The sequence below is a fragment of the Ambystoma mexicanum genome, chromosome 14 (assembly GCF_040938575.1).
Source record: "Ambystoma mexicanum isolate Mex_15411 chromosome 14, UKY_AmexF1_1, whole genome shotgun sequence".
Lineage (NCBI taxonomy): Eukaryota > Metazoa > Chordata > Amphibia > Caudata > Ambystomatidae > Ambystoma > Ambystoma mexicanum.
The window spans coordinates 393,030,770-393,049,161 of record NC_090940.1 but is presented as its reverse complement, the minus strand read 5'-3'; the positions used below and the strand labels follow the sequence as shown (position 1 = coordinate 393,049,161).

At 49.0% G+C, this 18,392-nt stretch overlaps 1 protein-coding gene across 1 annotated transcript in view; it reads right to left on the bottom strand.

Annotated features, from left to right (window-relative positions):
* The window catches only part of PLEKHG3 (pleckstrin homology and RhoGEF domain containing G3), a 352,319-nt gene that overhangs the window by 296,650 nt on the left and 37,277 nt on the right, over positions 1–18,392 (bottom strand). The window contains exon 2 of the mRNA XM_069638314.1: positions 13,508–13,986. Within this exon, the coding sequence (XP_069494415.1) occupies positions 13,508–13,986 (479 nt within the window). The remainder of the gene's footprint in view (positions 1–13,507; positions 13,987–18,392) is intronic.

The following is an 18,392-nucleotide window of genomic DNA, read 5'->3' as shown; positions in this document are numbered from 1 at the left end:
ACAGGAGTCCCAATTGTTGGATACATGGGGGCTGAACACGTTAACATATAGGGGCCTTAAACTGGGCTTGGTTTGGCTGCTGATCCCACTGTGATGCCAGAAACACAGAACCCAGGGTATTCTCATTGCAGAGAGCAATGTAAAAGCTGCAGAGAGCCCCAGGTACACAGGTCTCTGGCAGAGAGAGACCAAACTGATGTGGATGTGGAGTGCATAAAGCCCGGACAAAGAACTGCTGTAATGGAACAAACAACCCAAGAGGCGCTGTACCGCAGCAGCTGTGCCTCCCCTGACCAAGAATATCATAGAAACACAGATACACAGTTTCAGCGGAGGAGGAGAAGGAAGGCAGCAGATCTCTGAGATGCTCGAAGGGGTGAGGACAATACAAGTCAGCTGGCCCATGTGAGGCTACTAAAGACTTAATAGCAACAGCAGGGAGGGGTGAATCTGAAACCAAGATCCCGCAAGGGGGTACCAGACACCCGAGAGAAATTAACCAGGTTACTCACCGTAGTGACCACCTTACTCCTAGTCCATAGTCCCCTTTCCTCCATACTTATGGGACATCTCTCCGTCCTGTGGGTCGGGACTGGAGCACTTTGTAAAAAGCATCCAAAAATTTTGCAAACATTTTGTCCTTCCTCTCTTTCTTGCGCGGGGCCCGGCACGTGGCCGTAACCCCGCCCACCTAGGCTCCGCCCCGCGCATCGCCCATCAGTCCTTTTCTATCGACAGGTCCAAGACCTCTTAGCAATAACAGAGGAACCTTATTAGAGGGGATGGTCGGCGGGCGTATGGAGGAAAGGGGACTATGGACTAGGAGTAAGGTGGTCACTACAGTGAGTAACCTGGTTATACTCCTACGTCCCGTCCCCTTTCCTCATACTTATGGAAGATTCCCAAGCACTCCTTACAGGAACTATGGGTGGATGGAAAAAAAAACCTTAATGAAAAAGGTTCTTCAGCACAGCCTGACCAAACGGAGCATCAGATCTTGAGCTCATGTCTAGACAATAATGCTTACAAAAAGCAGTAGGGGAGGCCCAAGTAGCCGCCTTCGCGATGGTCTCCCAGGGGACATATTTCTGAAAGGTAACCACGGCTGCCTTGCCCCGCACCAGGTGTGCATGAATACCTTTATGAGGCTTCAGCCCTTGGACAGTGTAAGACTCTGTAATGCAGGCGGCGATGCACCGAGAAATAGTCGCCTTAGACGCCTGCTTACCTTGCGGGTTACCGAAGGTCACAAACAGTTGAGAAGAGCTCCTAAACTCAAATGTTCTGTCCAGATAGAACTTAAGAGCCCTTCCAACATCGAGACAATGCAGAACCCTTTCAGTCTCCGAGGCATGGTCCGGAAAAAAAGACAGGCAGGGAGATCGACTGGTTCAGATGGAACTCCGAAACCACCTTCGGCAGGATTTGTCTGTAGGACCACTTTATCCCTGTGAAAAACCAAGAAGGGATGCTCCACCGACAAAGCCTGGAGCTCACTCACCCGCCTTGCGGAAGTAACGGCAACCAAAAAAGACACCTTCCATGACAGGTCCACCGTGGCCATTGGTTCGAAAGGTTTATGGCACAGCGCCGTCAGGACCACATTTAGATCCCACGTTGGATGCGGGCTACGAATCAGAGGATAAAGGCGCGTCAAGCCTGCAAAATGCCTCTTAACCACTTGGTTACACAGCAAGAAAGAGCATTGGTCCATAGAAAGGTAAGCGGAAACCGCTGAAAGATAAGTTCTGTTTGACAGAACATGGACGCCCGATTCTGCTAAGAAGGACACAAAGGACAGTACCGTGTCAATTGTAGCCCCCCTTGGGTCCAACTGCTTGCTTAAACACCAATGACAGAACCTGAGCCATTTGCTTCTGTACTGGGACCTAGTCGAAGGTTTTCTGGCTGCCTGGATAATACGCATGTTATCCTCAGACAAATTAAGATGTTCTAAAGACTTGAACTCGGGCACCATGCCGCCAAGCTGAGCGATTGTGGGGAGGGGTGCCACAGCTGCTGCTCCCCCTGTTGAAGAAGATCGGGGTCACCGGTAACCTGATCGGCGGATACACGGACAGGTGTTGAAGTTCTGAGAACCAAAACCTGGCCGGCCACCACAGGGCTATGAGTAGAAGAGAACAGTTCACCGAGTACTTCAATTTGCAAATTGTCTGGTGAACTAGAGGCAGAGGCGGGAAAGCATAAGCCCTCATGTTGTGCCATGGAATCTCGAGAGCATCCCCCAGAGATGAGGCTCCCAGCCCGCTTCTGGAGGCATACAGAGGAAGCTTCTTGTTTGCCGTCGTAGCGAAGAGGTCCACTTCCGGTGTGCCCCAACGCAGGAAAATCCATGAGTGGACCTTCGCCTTCAATTCACACTCGTAGCTGACCATCGTCCGACAGCCGAGGGCATCTGCCGTGATGTTCAGCTGGCCCGGGATGTGCACTGCAAGCAGACAGATACCATGAAGAACAGCCCACTCCCAAATCTGGATGGACAGGTCCACGAGAGGTGGAGACTTGGTTCCCCCTTGCTTGTTGATGCAATACATCGACACCACATTGTCCATATGTATGCGGACCACCTTGTTGGCAATGATCGGTCTGAACTCCCTGAGCGCTAAGAAGATCGCCAGGAGCTCCAGATGATTTATGTGGAGGAGCTTGTCCTGAAGCGACCAAAGATCCGAGACCTGAAGAAGATCCAACGTCGCACCCCACCCTAGAAGGGAGGAGTCCGTTGTGACTGTCACCGTAGGGGCTGAGTCCTGAAACCCTGTACCCACCGACAGGTTGCTGAGAGACGACCACTACTCCAGGTCCACTCTCATGGAAGCCGGAATCATTATCAATTTGGAGTCCGGATCCACAGCCTGATGCCAAGAACTCCGAAGAGCCATCTGAGTTTGCCTCATCTTGAGACGGGCAAGAGGAAGAGCCAACACGCATGAGGCCATGAGACCCAGAAGCCTCTGGAACCACCAGGCCGACATGCGCTCGTGACTGCGCAAACATCTGACACGTGGCTAACAGATCCGCCATTCTGTCCCCGGTCAGGTACACTCTGCAGTCGATCGTGTTCCAGCAAAAACCCAGGAAAATCAAGTCCTGTGAGACTGTCATGGAAGATTTCCGCCAGTTCACCGACAGCCCAAGATGGAACAGGAGCTGTAGGAGAGACTGAAGATTGCACGCAGCTTTCAACGGGCAAGGGCTGCGTAAGAGCCAGTCGTCCAAATACGGACAAACATGGATACCATGCAGACGAAGATAGGCCGCAATCACCGACATCATCTTGAGAAGACATGCGGAGCCGAGCTGAGGCCAAAAAGGAAGCACTCGAAACTGGAAGTGCTCCTCTCCCAAAGAAAAACTGAGATATCTCCTGTGTGGATTCCAAATCAGAATATGCATGTACGCATCCTGAAGATCCACCACGCTGAGCCAATCGCCCATCTGCAAGGAAGACCGTATCTGGCTGGGCGTGATCATCTTGAATTTCTCTTGGGGTAGGAAAAGATTTAACTGGGAAAGGTCTAGGATGGTGCGCAGGCCAGCCTGCTTGGGTTTGGGCACCGTAAACAGCCGGGAGTAGAAGCCCTCCCCTCACTCCCCGAGGGGAACGGGTTCCACCGCTCTGAGGTTCAGCAGCTTCTGCACCTCGGCATTCAGGGAGGGCGATCCCAACAGCTGAAAAGGAGAGTTGGAGGGTGGGGTAGTGGGTAGGGGTAAGCGGAAGCCCGCCCGAGCGACTGACAAGACCCATCTGTCTTCGGTGATGGTCTGCCACGGCTCCCAATGAGACGCAAGGCGTCCTCCCACCGGGTCTCGTGCATGCGAGAAGAACCCTCATTTTGCAGGTTTTCAGGTGGTGTTGCCACCTGAACCTGAGGAGGAGGCGGAAGAGCAGGAGAAAAACCGAGTCCGTTGTTGCCTCCGGCAGTTATTCCCCGAAGGGGTATCCACTCTGAGATTTCCGGTCAAGGAAGCCCCTGAAACCAGAGGAGGGCTGACTCTGCGACAACGGTCTCTGAGTTTTAAAGGGAGTTTTAACCAGGACCAACGAGGACTTAGTTGTCCGAGTGCTATCCTTTGTCTTGGTCAGCTCTACATCCGTTGTAGAATGAAACAGCTCCTTACTGTCAAACAGAAGGTCCAACACCTTGTCCTGTACTTCCTTTGAAAATTTGGTGAGATGCAGCCACGCCTGCCGGGAGGAATCAACCCCCAGCATAAGGCCCCGAGCCGAGGTGTCTACGTGGTGAGACGCAGCCTCCAGGAGATCCTGGGCCAAGACCCTAGCGTCAGATAATCCCGCCTTAAATCGTCCAGCTTTTTGACCGGAATGAACTCCTCAAACTCAGACAGACCCTTCCACATCCACATATTAGCCCCCGCTAACACTAGTTCGGCATTGGCCTGCCGGAGCTGCAAGGATGAGTTAGCGAAATCTTCCTCCCAAGGGAGTCCAGAAGCATGTCCTCCTTTCCCAGAACCTCAGTAGCCGTCGTGGAAGAGGATGCTGCAGGCCTGGACTGTAAGGTAGCCGCAGCCACCACTGTGGAGGAGGGGGGCAGACAAGACGACAAAGCCACCTCTTCCGAAGAATGCAACCTGTATCGTGCGTCAATTTTCTTAATGACGAAAAGTCCATATTGTGTCTTTTCCCAAACCCTACGGACCTCGGCCAGAACGTCCTTCTGCAAGAACAGGCCGGTACGCTCCAAAGGAGACAGGGTGGCCCAGAAAGCACGCCCTCCTGCGGAGCGGGAGCCTCGGGCACCGGAACATCCAAGAAGCACATCATGTCCAGTACCCGGCCATGGAAAGCTCTAATAGAGCGGGGCAGAGCCTCGTTGTCCTGATCGCCCTGTCCGTCATCCGACAGGTCAGAATCCTGCTGAGCCGTGTCAGGCACTGCCTTGTCCACGGGAGGCAATGGGGGCAAAGGCGGAAGAGTCGGGGAAGGCACCGTAGGCAAGGCAGGCACCGGCGGGACCACCGGAGGAACGGGTGAAGCCGGAGGCGCGGGCAGACATATCTCCCTAAAAAGCCTGTTGAAATATTCCTCTCATGGGGCGGTTCGCATGAGCGTCTGAAATATGCCGAAAAAGGCGTCCTCCGGGGAGTGTTTTGGAACCGGAGGGGGCCTCTCATGAGGAGGAAAATTCCAGGGACGTAACGGGGAAGGGTGCCACACCGGCCCATCACCCGACATATCCACAAAAATCAAAGGTGCCGACCCCGCAGGCAACAAAACATTGCGCGGAAGGGGCATCCGAGCGTTCCAATCAGACTGGCCGATAAGGATGCGCACAAGGAACCCTATGTTCACACACAGAGCCAAGCCCTACACCTGAGGCTGATGGCGTAGTTGTAGGGGTAGCGCCCAAAATGGCCGCCATGGTCGTGGCTGGAACGGCTGCCATTTTATCATCATCTGAGGGGAACTACGGCACGTGAGGAGGTGAGGCAGGGGTCCCCGTCGATGAATCAGGGGTCTTAACTTTAGCCTTAACATAAGGAACCTCGGTAGAGCCGGTACTATGAGGCCTGGAATGTTTCTTCTACATACTAATCGCCAAATTAGCCTTCCCAGGAAGGACCTCGGCACTGCCGGTAAAAGAAGAACTTTCCTTCTTTGCCCCCTCAACAGATCTGGCGTCGCCACAAGAGCGGGAACGGTGAGAAACAACATTCACCGATGAGGCCTTGTCAGGCCTCTCAGAAATGTTGGTAACCTTAGTCTCTGTACGAGGGACCTCAGATCGGGTCCGGTAACAGCCTTACTAGCGCGGGCCTCGAACATCCGTTCGGTAACACCAAGCCCCACCGAGGCCTTGGGGCGAACCCCGGTCTTATTTTTGAGGGAAGCGGTTAGGAAAGAGTTCGTAATTGTAGGTAATTTTCCTTCCATGTGGCAACCCCTAAACTTTTTGCTGTTGTTTTTCACCTTGTTCTTGACTTTGCCAGAGAAGTGCACCCTTCTGCCGCACTCCTCTGGGCTTTCGCGCCTTTCTTACGGGGAAACTGACATGCCCTTAAGACAGTCAGTACCGGGGAACGCTGTTTCCCGTAGTTTCTTTTATCATGTTGCGGCTTTCGTGCAACATGACACAAGAGGGCACTGTAAGCTAAGTTACAGCTCTCTTGGGTCTCTAGCCTTCTACAGGCCCTAGATACTCGTTTAGGATTGTATCTGATCGGTGCAAGTGATTCAGGGACGGGAATGGTGGCAGCGATCGTTTCTTGTGTTTTGAGCTCCTTTTGGCGTTCTAAGCGCGTTTTCCGCGCTTAACCCAAAATGGTGGCCTGGCTCCCAAAATGGCCAGACCACGAGGCTCCTTTGTCCTGTCCGCTGACCGTCTTGCTCCCTTCACCTTCCCCCGGTCGAGCCGACCCGGGGCCTTCCTTATTTGGGCATGTACTTTCCCGCGAAACACGGATGCTTTCGCGGGCTTCTACATGTCTTGTGTGTTCCTCCAGGATGTGGGCTGGGATGTCTGGTCCCAATACACATCCTGGGTGCCAGAGAGTCTAGGGTGGTGTGAATGCCTGGGACCACCGTGGTCCGTGATTGGTCCACGAATGGTGTGAGTGTTGATGAGCGGATCTCCCATTGGGTCCCCTCCGTTTTGGCGCGAAGGGAACCGTGGATAAGAGGGGGCTGGAAACACCACTACCATGTCGATCTCCTGAGTTCTCACGAACGAAGGAATACAGGAGCCAAGTATCCTGCAACCAAGAGGCTGAACCGAGAAATCGCTGGTGACCCGCTGAAGGACTTCTCCTCTGCACTGCTGTCGTCTTGTGAAACCCTTTTCACCTTTGATCGAACCAGAAGGCCTGTACTGGTACTTCGACCCTTTGGAATAGCGGGAACAGCTATTCTCGGCATCTTCACCATCTCCTGCCAGTAAGCCTTCGGAAGCGTCTCTGGGCCATCCAGCTGACTGACCAGCTTACACGGGAGTCTTGCTCTGTAACCGCCGCCAGGTTGTGTAGTATTTCGAGTCCTTGTCACTCTCACACGCTTCGTACACTTGGCGTTCCCAAGTCTGAAGTGAGTAGTGTACATTTGGCTCAGATACACACGGCCGCTCCGTTGCCCTGCTGTGGTAACAAACTGTGCAGGTTTCTTCGATTGGGACGTCTTTTTACTCAACACGACGACGAGGCGTTCCCTGCTCTTCTGAACCTGCCAGCTACTGAAACGGACGCGGAGAAGCCTGGGTCTGCTTGCATCGGGGACCGGTGAGTAGCATAGCTAGGATCTGGTCGCCCTCCTGCAGGAGCCCATTGCTTTTCCCCGCTGTGTCAAACAGCACCCTTGTCCGTACTCGCGCTCTGCTTCTGCCCACTGTGGAGGCTGCGCTTGAGTCGCGGAACTTGTTGTTCTTCTTTTGTGCACTAAACTGAACTGCCCGATTTCCCTCGAAGAGCTTCTCCTTTTGCCCGTTGGCACCAGCGCGTGCAGGTACTTTTGAGCACAAGGCTCCACTCTTCGCAGGGCTCGGACTTCCATCTAGTTAGGTGCCTCTGAAGGTGAACTGGGTCTAAGCATTATTTCGCACTGCCTGTTTTCCCTCCCTTTTAGGTGGACTACACATTTCGTGCATATAACGCTTGCGACTGTCGTATTTGTATATATATTGTGTTGATATGGTATGTGTTGGTTTACTATCGTTATATTGTGATTTTCTCGCTACGGTCATTGTTTTAAAGGCCTTGAAATAAATGTGTATATATTTTTAATATAACAACTGTTTGGAGTAGTTTGTAAGTGATCTTGCTTTGTGTGCTCATTGCGGGCTTTCAGTCACCCTCACCCCTCGAGACCTAGTCTTGACCGCCGCGATCGCTACCTTGATTGGTCTGGCTCGTCCAGAGGTTACCCTGTTCCAAGTAATTAGGTTGGCCTTCTGAACTTCTGCGCCACCAGGACAGAGTTCAGAAATCCGTCTTAACAGAAGCCGATAGAAAGGCCTCAGAGCAAGCTCCGGTACCCCACTACTCAGTAGAACTGGATCTACAAGCAGCCCCCACAGGAGGGGCCTCGGAACATAGTCCGGTATCCACAGGCCCCTTACGGAGACCCTTGGAGAAAACTCTGGTACAATTATTAGGCCCAACGGACACCTCAGGGGAATCCCCGGTGACAGAGCGATCAACGCCCCTCCCTGGAGGAACCCAGGAAGGTGTCTCACGGCCGGGGTGCTCTGAAAAGTAATGAACTTACCGGGCATTTCTTCTTTTCATCGATGAACGCTTGAAAATGCGAAGGAGGACTCCGTCGGAACACAACCTCCCACCGCTCCAACCAACGCTGAAGTGCCCGGACCAAAAGGGAATCGCAGTAAAAAACAGGAGTCCCAGCGGTGATCTGGACCCAAACACTCTAGACAAAGAGGATGGGGAGAAGCCCTTGCGAAACGTCGGTGACACGATGAACAATCTGGAAAGTCTAGTTTGAACGACATAGATAGACTAGTACACGATCGCTAGCGAGAGCCAGAGACGAAAATAAGGAAGAAAAACTTCAGCGGATGCAAGTGCGTCCAGTCCCGAATGAGCGGAGAAAAGGACTGATGGGTGATGCGTGGGGCGGAGCCAAGGTGGGCGGGGTTACGGCCGCGTGCCGGGCCCCACGCAAGAAAGAGAGGAAGGACAACATTTTTGGATGCTTTTTACAAAGTGCTCCGGTCCCGTCCCACAGGACGGAGAGATGTCCCATAAGTATGGAGGAAAGGAGACGGGACGTAGGAGTAAGAAACAATCAGAAGGGGTGAACCTTAAATCAAGATACCACAAGAGGGTAAGCGGCACAAGAGAATCAAAACGTCTGCCCAGAAAGCCCAGTCCGGGCCAAGAACCCAAGCCACTCCCGGAGGGTGGGAAACCACATTAAAACTGTCAGAAGGTCCGTGCTGGAAAGAGAAAATCCATTCTTTCAAAGGAACTCAAGCGCCCTAGAGGGGTGAGCAAGAGATACCAGTCACAAAATTGGTTGATCTACAAATTCAAGTCCCGCATTTAAGAAACAAACTCTCAAAGTTAAGCAAGACTTTGTTGAGGGCGTCAGGAGCCATTCTTTTTGTACAGAAAATCAAGGAACATCATTGAACTGCACAAGCAGGCCAGGGCTTGAAATACAAGTTAAGAGCATTTGCGAGACACTTGAGAGGGGGTAAACCACCAACCAGCATAAGACCAGAAAAGGTGGAGTAAGAAAACACTTCTGCAGGCGAAGTTCAGTTTTTCCAATTGTTAGTGGTAGGGTTAGTCAGTAGGCTGGAATAGCTTTGGACAGAGGACAAGGTTTATTTGTGCAAGACGTCCTGACAAGCACGTGTTTATTCTTTTTTTAGAATAGGGAACCTTCTTCGTAGAAGTAGGGATAGACAGGGCATTTTATTTACTGTAATAATACTGACACTTGAAACAGGTCTTCATATTGGTCTCCTATGTCTGACTAAACACAGCCTGCAAGAGCATTGTATTGTATTGTATTGCGTTTAGTTATTTGTATATCGTCCTTTCCCCACTTGTGTGGCCTCAATGCGCTTTTTACTCATTTGGAATGCCCTTGGTGACCGTAGTCAATCTGGTTGGAAATTCTATGGAATTTAGTTTAGGAGCTGCATATGTGCATGTTGCCATTCTAAGACTTGGGTGGCTGGCAAGGCTCGGCTAAGCAGCCCAAGAGAGGTCAGACACATGGGTGGGTGCTGTTGAGGGTTAGAGATAGATTGCTATTGTTGAGAGAGTCTATGTGAGGCCAGCTATACCGGGTCCCTTTCAGGCAGTGATCACTGTATGCTAGTGGCAGAGGTGTTGAGGTACATCAGGTGTATCAGTCTGGACAGCTGTGTGTGAAGCTAGACCGGATGTGCTTAGCCGTAGCCGTATTCTATCGTGCATGGATGCTTGGCTGTGCCTGCAGCCTGTGTGCACACTAGTGGTGTGGGATATAAGTACCGTAGGCTGTGTGATTGCTCGGCTGGGGCAATACTTCTCCAGGTCTAGAATTGGGATGTCCTATACCAATGGGCCTAGGTTTCACAATGCAGCAGACATTTGCATATACTAAAAGATGGAGGTCACACCCATATTTGAGAATCTTGCACAGTGGGAGAAAGGATGATGCCCCACACTGCAGTGGTATAAGCATATGGTAAACAAAGATGGAGATTACGTCTATATTTTTAGAGTCCTGTATAGAGGGAGAGAGGCCTAGGTATCACAATGCGATAGGTTTAAATCATACGGTAAAAACAAAGATGGAGGCTACACCTAGATTTGAGAATCCTGCACAGTGGGCAAGAGGCCTAGGTTTCAAAACGCAGGAGGACTCATCATATAGTCAACAAAGGAGGAGGCAAAACCTAGTTTCGAGAATCCTGCATGGTGCGGGGGGGCCATACACTTCACAAGCCGTAGGTTTCAGACTGTAGGTTTTCGTAGTGTAGCAGTCATAGATTTCTTGTTGTACCTAGATTTGAGAGTACATCTGTAGTGGGAGATTGCTAGTGTTGAGAGCTTACCTGAATGAGCGATGCAGGTTAATAGTAGAGATGATTGCTTAGTGGTGGGCGTCTCATGTGGGCTGGCGGGCGGCGGCGCAGAGACAATGTTGTGGGTGTGCCACAGCGAAAGCTGCTGGCTTACCTGGAGTGCTTGTCGGGTGGGAGTGTTGTTGTGGGTGGATCAGGTGTGCCACAACGAAAGCTGCGGGCTTACCTGGAGTACTGGTCGGCAGCTGTGTTGTTGAGCATGATAGTGTGTCAGGTGAAACCACTGCAAGAGCTGACGGCCCATGAGGTGCAATTGATGAGGGGGAGTTTATTAGTGGTGTATTCATGCGGTGCAGTGGGTTAGGAGAGTATTGGGAAGAGCCCGGTTTTAAGGACTTCCCTGAATTTCAGGTGTTTTTCAGTGTTTCGAATGTGTAAGGGAAGGGAATTCCAGATGATTGGCGCTTGGACGGAGAAGGAGGAACCGCCATGCCTTGTGGAGCTTTGGGGCGGGATCACCAGGCGGAATGCAGTGCAGGATCTGAGGTTTCTGGAAGGTTGGTAGGGGACAATTTAGTCTCAGAGGAATTCCGGTCCAGTGTGGATTGCACAATGGGTAATACACATGGCTTTGAAGATGATTTGTCGAGCAATAGGGAGCCAGTGGAGGACTCTCAGGGTAGGGCCGATATGTTCTCTGGCAGGCAGGTTGATGAGCAGGCGTGCTGCTGCATTTTGGATTCTTTAGAGTTTCCTTAGTTGGGATGCCAGGGCTCCTAGGTAGAGGCAGTTTGCATAGTCTAGGCAGGAGAGGATGATGGCGTGGATGGCCGAGAAACGGTGGGGATAGGCAAGGTAGGGGAAGATCCGCCTGAGGATATGTGGAAGAAACAGATTTTGGATGCGCTGGTGGTGTGTTGGGTGAGGGATGAATCGGAGTAAAATTCACATCCAAGGTTTTTAACCAAGTTTGCGGGTGCCGGTGCTTGTCCTAGTGATTCAGGCCAGGGGATTGGTTGGGGGAGGAGTGATGTTTTCCTGCAGTCTAGTATTTCGGTTTTCCCAGGGTTGAGGATGAGGTGGTTGGCTGTCATCCAGTGATCAATGTCAGAGAGGCACGATGATCGGTTCGGGCCGCCAGATCCTTCGGAGTTTGGGATTTTGAGGATGATCTGAGTATCATCTGCATAGTTGTAGCAGCTAAGGTTGTACGAGCGGATGATTGGGGAATGGGTTGAAGATTAGCGGTGACTTGGATGCTTCTTGGGGGACCCCTTTACAAACTGAGCATGCTATGGATGTGAACTGGTCGAGGTGGATGATTTGTGACCGGTTACAGATGAAGGAAGCAATCCACAAGATGGCTGTGCTTTTGATTCCTAGTGTTTGTAGTCTGACTAATAGAATCGAGTGATCAACGGTATCGAAGGTTGCAGAAAGGTCTAGCAGGATGAGAACTGCGCAGCCGTCTGCGTCGGCTGCTCTTTTTAAGTCATTGCAGATGGAAACTAGGGAGGCTTCTGTTCCCTTAAGTGAGCTGAAACCACATTGTGCTGGGTCTAGGAGGTTGTTAGCTTCAGCAAATTGGCCAAGCTGTTTGTAGGCTGCGCGGTTAATCTGTATGGCAATGAAACGTGTATTGGAAATAGGTCGGTAGTTTTGGGGAAGAAGTGGGTCAAACGTCGGTTTTTTGAGAATGGGTTTAGTGTAGGATGTTTTTAGGGCTTTCGTGAAGGATCCTGATGTGATTGAGTGGTTAAATATTGAGCATGCAACGTTACCTGCACAGGTGGAGTTTAGTATTTTTTTTTAGCATTGCTGGTGGGCACGGGTCTTCCAGGACCCTGACGGGCGGCTGACTGCTACCAGCGACAGTAATTCAAGACTTGTGATGGGGGAGAAGGAGTCAAAAGAAGATTGTAATTGTGGCATGGTTTGTGGGAGGGGCTGAGGGTGAATGGGCGGTGGTGGTAGGGTTTTTAGTTTGGCAATGATAGCGTTGTGCCTTTCTTTGGTGGCATTGCAGTAGTTGAGCGAGAGGGTGTCGCATAAGGCTTGGAGTTGACAGGCGAGAGCATGAGGGGGATTTGAATTCTGCTATGATTTTATGTAGTTCCTTACATGGGTTGCGAGCATTTTGGATTAGATTCCTCATTGACATTCCCACCTCAAACTAAATATTTGTTGATGGTTGTGCAGCTGAAAAAGGCAGATTAAAAAAAGAGAAGAAACAGAGAAAGTGAGAAAATAAAAGCAAAAGAGAAAGCAGGTACAAGCGAAAACAAGTCAGGGGTACAAAGTAAAATATATCTTTATCGGAAATGGCACTATTAATGTTCCATTTGTGATGACATTGCTTGCTATCCTGCACACCTAGCGAGGATTTGGGCTGTTGCACAAGACACACACACACCCACCCCTCCACCCCCCCATTATTCCCAAGCAGTTTGGTACCCGAGCACGTCATGGAAAGGGAGGTTTGTTGCTCTTTTTCTTTTTGGTTTTTTCTTTTTGAATATTTTTTCCTTTTTGTTTTTTCTAGTTAATTCAAACTACCATTATAATTTTCCCAGTGTATTTATTCCAATATGTTAGGAATACTATCAAGCTAATATGCACTTTAATAGGAAATGTGGAGTATTGATGGTATGTTTTTATGCTGCTTTTATTGTAATTTCAGCACTATGTATGATATAATTGAATGTGTGTCTATTAAAGATTGATGAAATTCTACTTTCCTTGACCTGATCTATCCCCCGACTTGACTCCTGTGCTTGTTGTAGTTTATCCCGGCGATTTGTTCTCCGGTTGCATACATGTGAACCCCTCTTCCCTCTTGGTACATATTATTTTGGTTCTCCCCTGGGTTCATGTGGTCGGGGACGCCTATTCTTTGTTTTAAAGCTCTTTCAAATGGAAGCACACAGCATCCATACTTAAGAAAATAAACCAGATTAGAAAGCATTTGAAGCAGAACTCTGTAGGCTTACCTCCACAATGCTCCGTAGATCTCGGACGTACATCCTTTCCGTCTCCACAATTTCAAGCACCACGCGTTCCACATAGCTTAACTTGTGAGTAATCACAGTGACCTTGGCAGCAAAAGGGGAGAGAGATCCAGATCCTCTCAAACCCCGGCGGTTGCCAGCGTTGTTGTTATTATTGTGCATCTGGCTGACCTTGGTGTGTGCTGCCGCCTCAACACTTTGACAGTCTTTTTGCAGAGTTTCTAAAGCATCTGGATTGAGTTCTGCCTTTTGATTCTGCAAGTAGTCTGGCAGTGGCTGGGACATGCTGGCTTTGGTACTATTGTCATAGGGGCAGTGAATACTTTTCAGGGAGTCAGATGAGGCAGTAGACACCAGGCTTACTGGGCGATCAGAGTCTGACAAGTCTGTGCTGAGAGAGGTAGCAATGGACATCCGGTCATTGCTGCTGGAGGAGGAAATGGCTGAGAGCCTCTGTGATTCTGGAAAAAGAAAATCATTTGTTTAGGCAACAGTGGTCATCGAGTGCAAGCTCCATGGATTTACATGTACTCTTATGCGGGACTACTTGTGATTTGCAAATGTTTATTTCGGATAAGAATCCATAAAACGTGCACAACATTTAATTGACCTGCGATTCATATAATTCATCACAGATATTATATTTATATAGCGTAAAACGAACCTAAATCAATTAATCATTCAATAAAATGCAAGAACCATTTAAACCTGGTATCTAGTCAATATATCTAAAACATTACAGAGTGGTACATTTCAGAGTGGACCATAATACCAAAATACACAGCAAACATGAATTAAATAAATACAGGGAAGTGGGGTAAAGGGATTAACAGGGGTTGGGGTGGCGTTATAAGGGTATAAAAAAACAAGGGTTTGGGGGACACCCCCAATTATTTCAAAAGAATTGTGTTTTTCGGCATTTTGTCCGCGATGAAATTTACCACTCTAATTGTGGTCGGTAAAATCACATAGAACCTTTAAAACGAATTGTTAAAAGAAGTGAACAATGGCCATGATCGTGATTAGCTAGTATAATAGGTAATCCTAGTGACAGTTATTTGGTATAAGATGAAAGAGGACTCCAAGCCTACAGGCAATCTAAAGGTCCCTTGAGTTCATCATTCATATTGGTTACACTTAGACCACAATCGCCAGCTTCATTCTTACTAGCCATGCTATAATACATATATAGTTAAGTTAGTTGGACTCCCATAGGAAACCCCAACAAATGAATTGCTAATAACGTTTGTCTCATGCAACAGATTTGGTCGAAATTGTGAAGACAAGTAGGTACAGTTGGCCCCACTCTCCATTCATTTTCCCCATAGACAAAAAATGTACATTTGTGCTCCACCGCACAGCCCAAGCCGCTGGACATATTTGGACCAGGTCCGAAACAACTAGGACACAAAGTGTTGACTCAGGGAATTTTTGTGGTTTGGGGTTATTCTGTCCAGTAGTTTTTAAAGTATTTGATGGAGAAGGGGATAAATACAGGCCTCCCCAAGATTGCACCCGATACCTTGCTAAATGAAGAACTGGTGGGGGTCGAATTACATTGTGCAGGAAGCTATTTTGGGAACTGCACTGCTTTGGTTGCATGTATAGATCACTCTGGAGTCCACAATACATGAAGTGCAATGGCTGAAGTAAATTGTCAGATAAGGCTAGTTAATATTTAGCTGACCTCTCTAGCCCATCTGATCTCCACCTCCGCTCCTAATTTCCAGTGTTATACTGATGACACGCATCTCTCTTTCAAGCTACCATCTCCTACCTCCTCTTCTTTCCCTCTCATTCCCGACTGCCTGTCTGCTATTCAGGCATGGTGCACCACTAACGATCTCTGCCTTAATGCCAATAAGAAAGAGATCCTTCCCATTGGGACCCCTGCTCCCTCTTTCCCTCCCACACTCTGGCCAATCTCCTTGAGCGCCACCCCTAACGAACCTATGCTTCACAAACCAAATGAGAAAGGCCCACATCATTGTACAGATTTGTTACTTCTGCATTTACCAATCATTGATTGTTATTAAGCATATGTAGGATTTTTATGCTATTCACTCGAGGTACTGTGTGGTATGGTGAGATTTAGAAGTATGGTATATAATGTAAGATATGTTGTACTTCATATAATTTCTTATCTTCTCGTAAACTCTTGAAGTGATACAAATATAATATTGGTGTACTGTTAACCTTTGCAGCCAAAAGCAAAGCAGACTAAGAACAATAGTCTAGTGCTATAGAGTGACGGTGTCTAGGATCTTGATGGTCTCTGTGCTATCTTTGATGTAGGATTGCATTTTGCTCACAAAAGGTTTCATAAAATGGTCCGTGTATAATGACAAGGGTTCCAGTAGCGAGTCGCAGGCCGAGACAATGAGTCTGCCAGGTGGTTTAGTAGCATGTTTGTGTATCTTAGGCAGAATGGGTGCCACTTTTGCTCCAGATTTGGCCAACCTGTATATGGCCCAGTATGAAGACGACCACATCTACCGAGACAACAACCCCTACAGAGCCAATATAAAGGTATGGCGCAGATACATTGACGACGTCCTTGTCATATGGGAAGGCAACAAAGAATCACTCCTGGACTTCCACCAATGGCTCAATCTCCAAAACACCCACATCAAGTTCACCATAGAGTGGGATTTCCAGTCCATAAATTTCCTAGACCTTCACATCTACCATTCTGGGAACCTACTAAAGACTGAATTATTTCGGAAACCAACGGATAGAAATAGTCTCCTCCATTTCTCGAGCTATCATCCACAGGGTCTGAAGTACAATCTCCCGTACGGTCAATTCCTGCGCATCCGTAGAAATTGCACGGACAAAGAAAAATTAACCTACACGCCAAACAACTACAAACTCGCCTAGGACAAAGAGGCTATCCGAAAAAAATCCGTAAAAATGGCCAAAAAAAGAGCAGCAAACAGACCGTTCCATCTGTCTCACCACCAAAACCAAGGATCCCGTAGACAGGACTGTCTGCGTCACAACTTTTAACCCAATAAGCAACCTCATAAAAACCACCATCAGGAAACACTGGCACCTCATCAAAAATGAAGGGAGTCTAGCAAAGAACCCACTATTTGCATTCAGAAAGAACAAAAATCTAAGGGACACTTTGGTCCATACTTGTTTGGAAACCTCTAAAACACCAGCGACATTATGGAACCTGCCACCAGTCGTGGGACACTACAGCTGCTGACACTGTGTGGCTTGCCGCCACACGACCAACAGCAAAACTTTCACCTACAAAGATTTCACATGGAACATGACGAACCACACAAACTGCGAAAGTAGATATGTCATCTACGTCATCAAATGCCCATGCGTCATGATATACATCGGAAAGACCATCAGACCTGTTAAACAGAGGATCAACGAGCACAGATCCTGCATTAAGAACAAAATACAGGATAAACCCCTGGTCGAGCACTTCAACAAAAAAGGCCATACGCATGAAAAATTCATCTGGCCTGTGCTACAACAACTACAGCCACAGAAACGCAGAGGCAACATAGACCTGGCCCTCACAAAACTGGAACATAAGTGGGTCCATAGACTAGACACAGTCCGCCACGGCCTCAACATAACCGTAGAGTGGAAACATTTTTGGGTTTAATCCCCACCCACTGCACACAATAATGCCATATATGGCTCGTTTGACCCTCGAAATTTTACCCAGAGGCTAAATGTTTGGACTGAGCACATGCATGTCACTAAACTGTATGAACCCATTTGGACCGTTTTTAATCACTGAATAGAACTGTGGCCACATGCTGTGTCTAGTACCCGATATCTATTCAGCATTATTGACTCTCGCTGTGCCCTACCACATCATTAGGCACCACATGTCCCAGGTTCCATAGCGCCTCTCACTAGGTCCCGTCCTTCACCAAGATCGCCCACTGGGCTCCTCAGCGCCTCCACTAGACCAGGCACTACATGTCCCAGCATCATTAGCAGTTCCAGTAGTTTCAGTCGTCCACCGATACCGTCGGCAATTCACGGAACGGCATAGACTACTCCCATTGGTCCAAGCACCTCCCGCACCCGTGCCATTGGCCCAGACACCACTCTGGGACTATCTTATTAGCCAAGATGGTTTCATTTGGATGTTACAGCTACCATTACAGCAACAGATCCCCCGACGACGCACGTTGCTCTCACGGCTCGCAGTAAGTGCAATAATCCAGCTTTCACGCCTCCAGAGGCTGTGCCCTCTACACTGATCCGTTTACTCAATCACGGGTAGCCTATGATAGCGGAACCACCTCCTTCTCCGTTTGGGTCCACATTACCATTTTGTGTATAAAATGCACAGCAACCACATATTGCTATTCGGCCACTCCTGCGCACTGTGATCCATCATAGGAACACAGACGCACCACTAGTTCGGACGCACTTTCCAACAAAGGCACTATTTTAGTGCCATTTTGAAACCAACTTGTCCTCACACAATGGGTCGATACCCTTCACGCCCTAGATCACTTAAGGCAATGGTTGACACCACCTTGCCCACACGCCCTGGAGCGTTTATGCACGTATGGCATTCACCATTACACAAACGTCCAACAGTGTTTACTAGACCAGGGACACCCTCACCCTAGTTCTAGACGTTTGTATCGACGCTTCATACTCACGTCCATCTTTGGTTTTTTACAGACGAGGGACCTTTTTAGGCCCTCCTCTAGCAGATAGGATCGACTCCTCAGGAACCCACGGCTCCCCCTAGTGCAGTCTCGCACCTACCATCTAGCACTAATCCTTTGATGTTTCTATACAGCATCACCAATGCTACCACAGCAGCAGGTAAGCTGTCTTTCGATATGGCAATACTACGCCTCAATTATGAAAC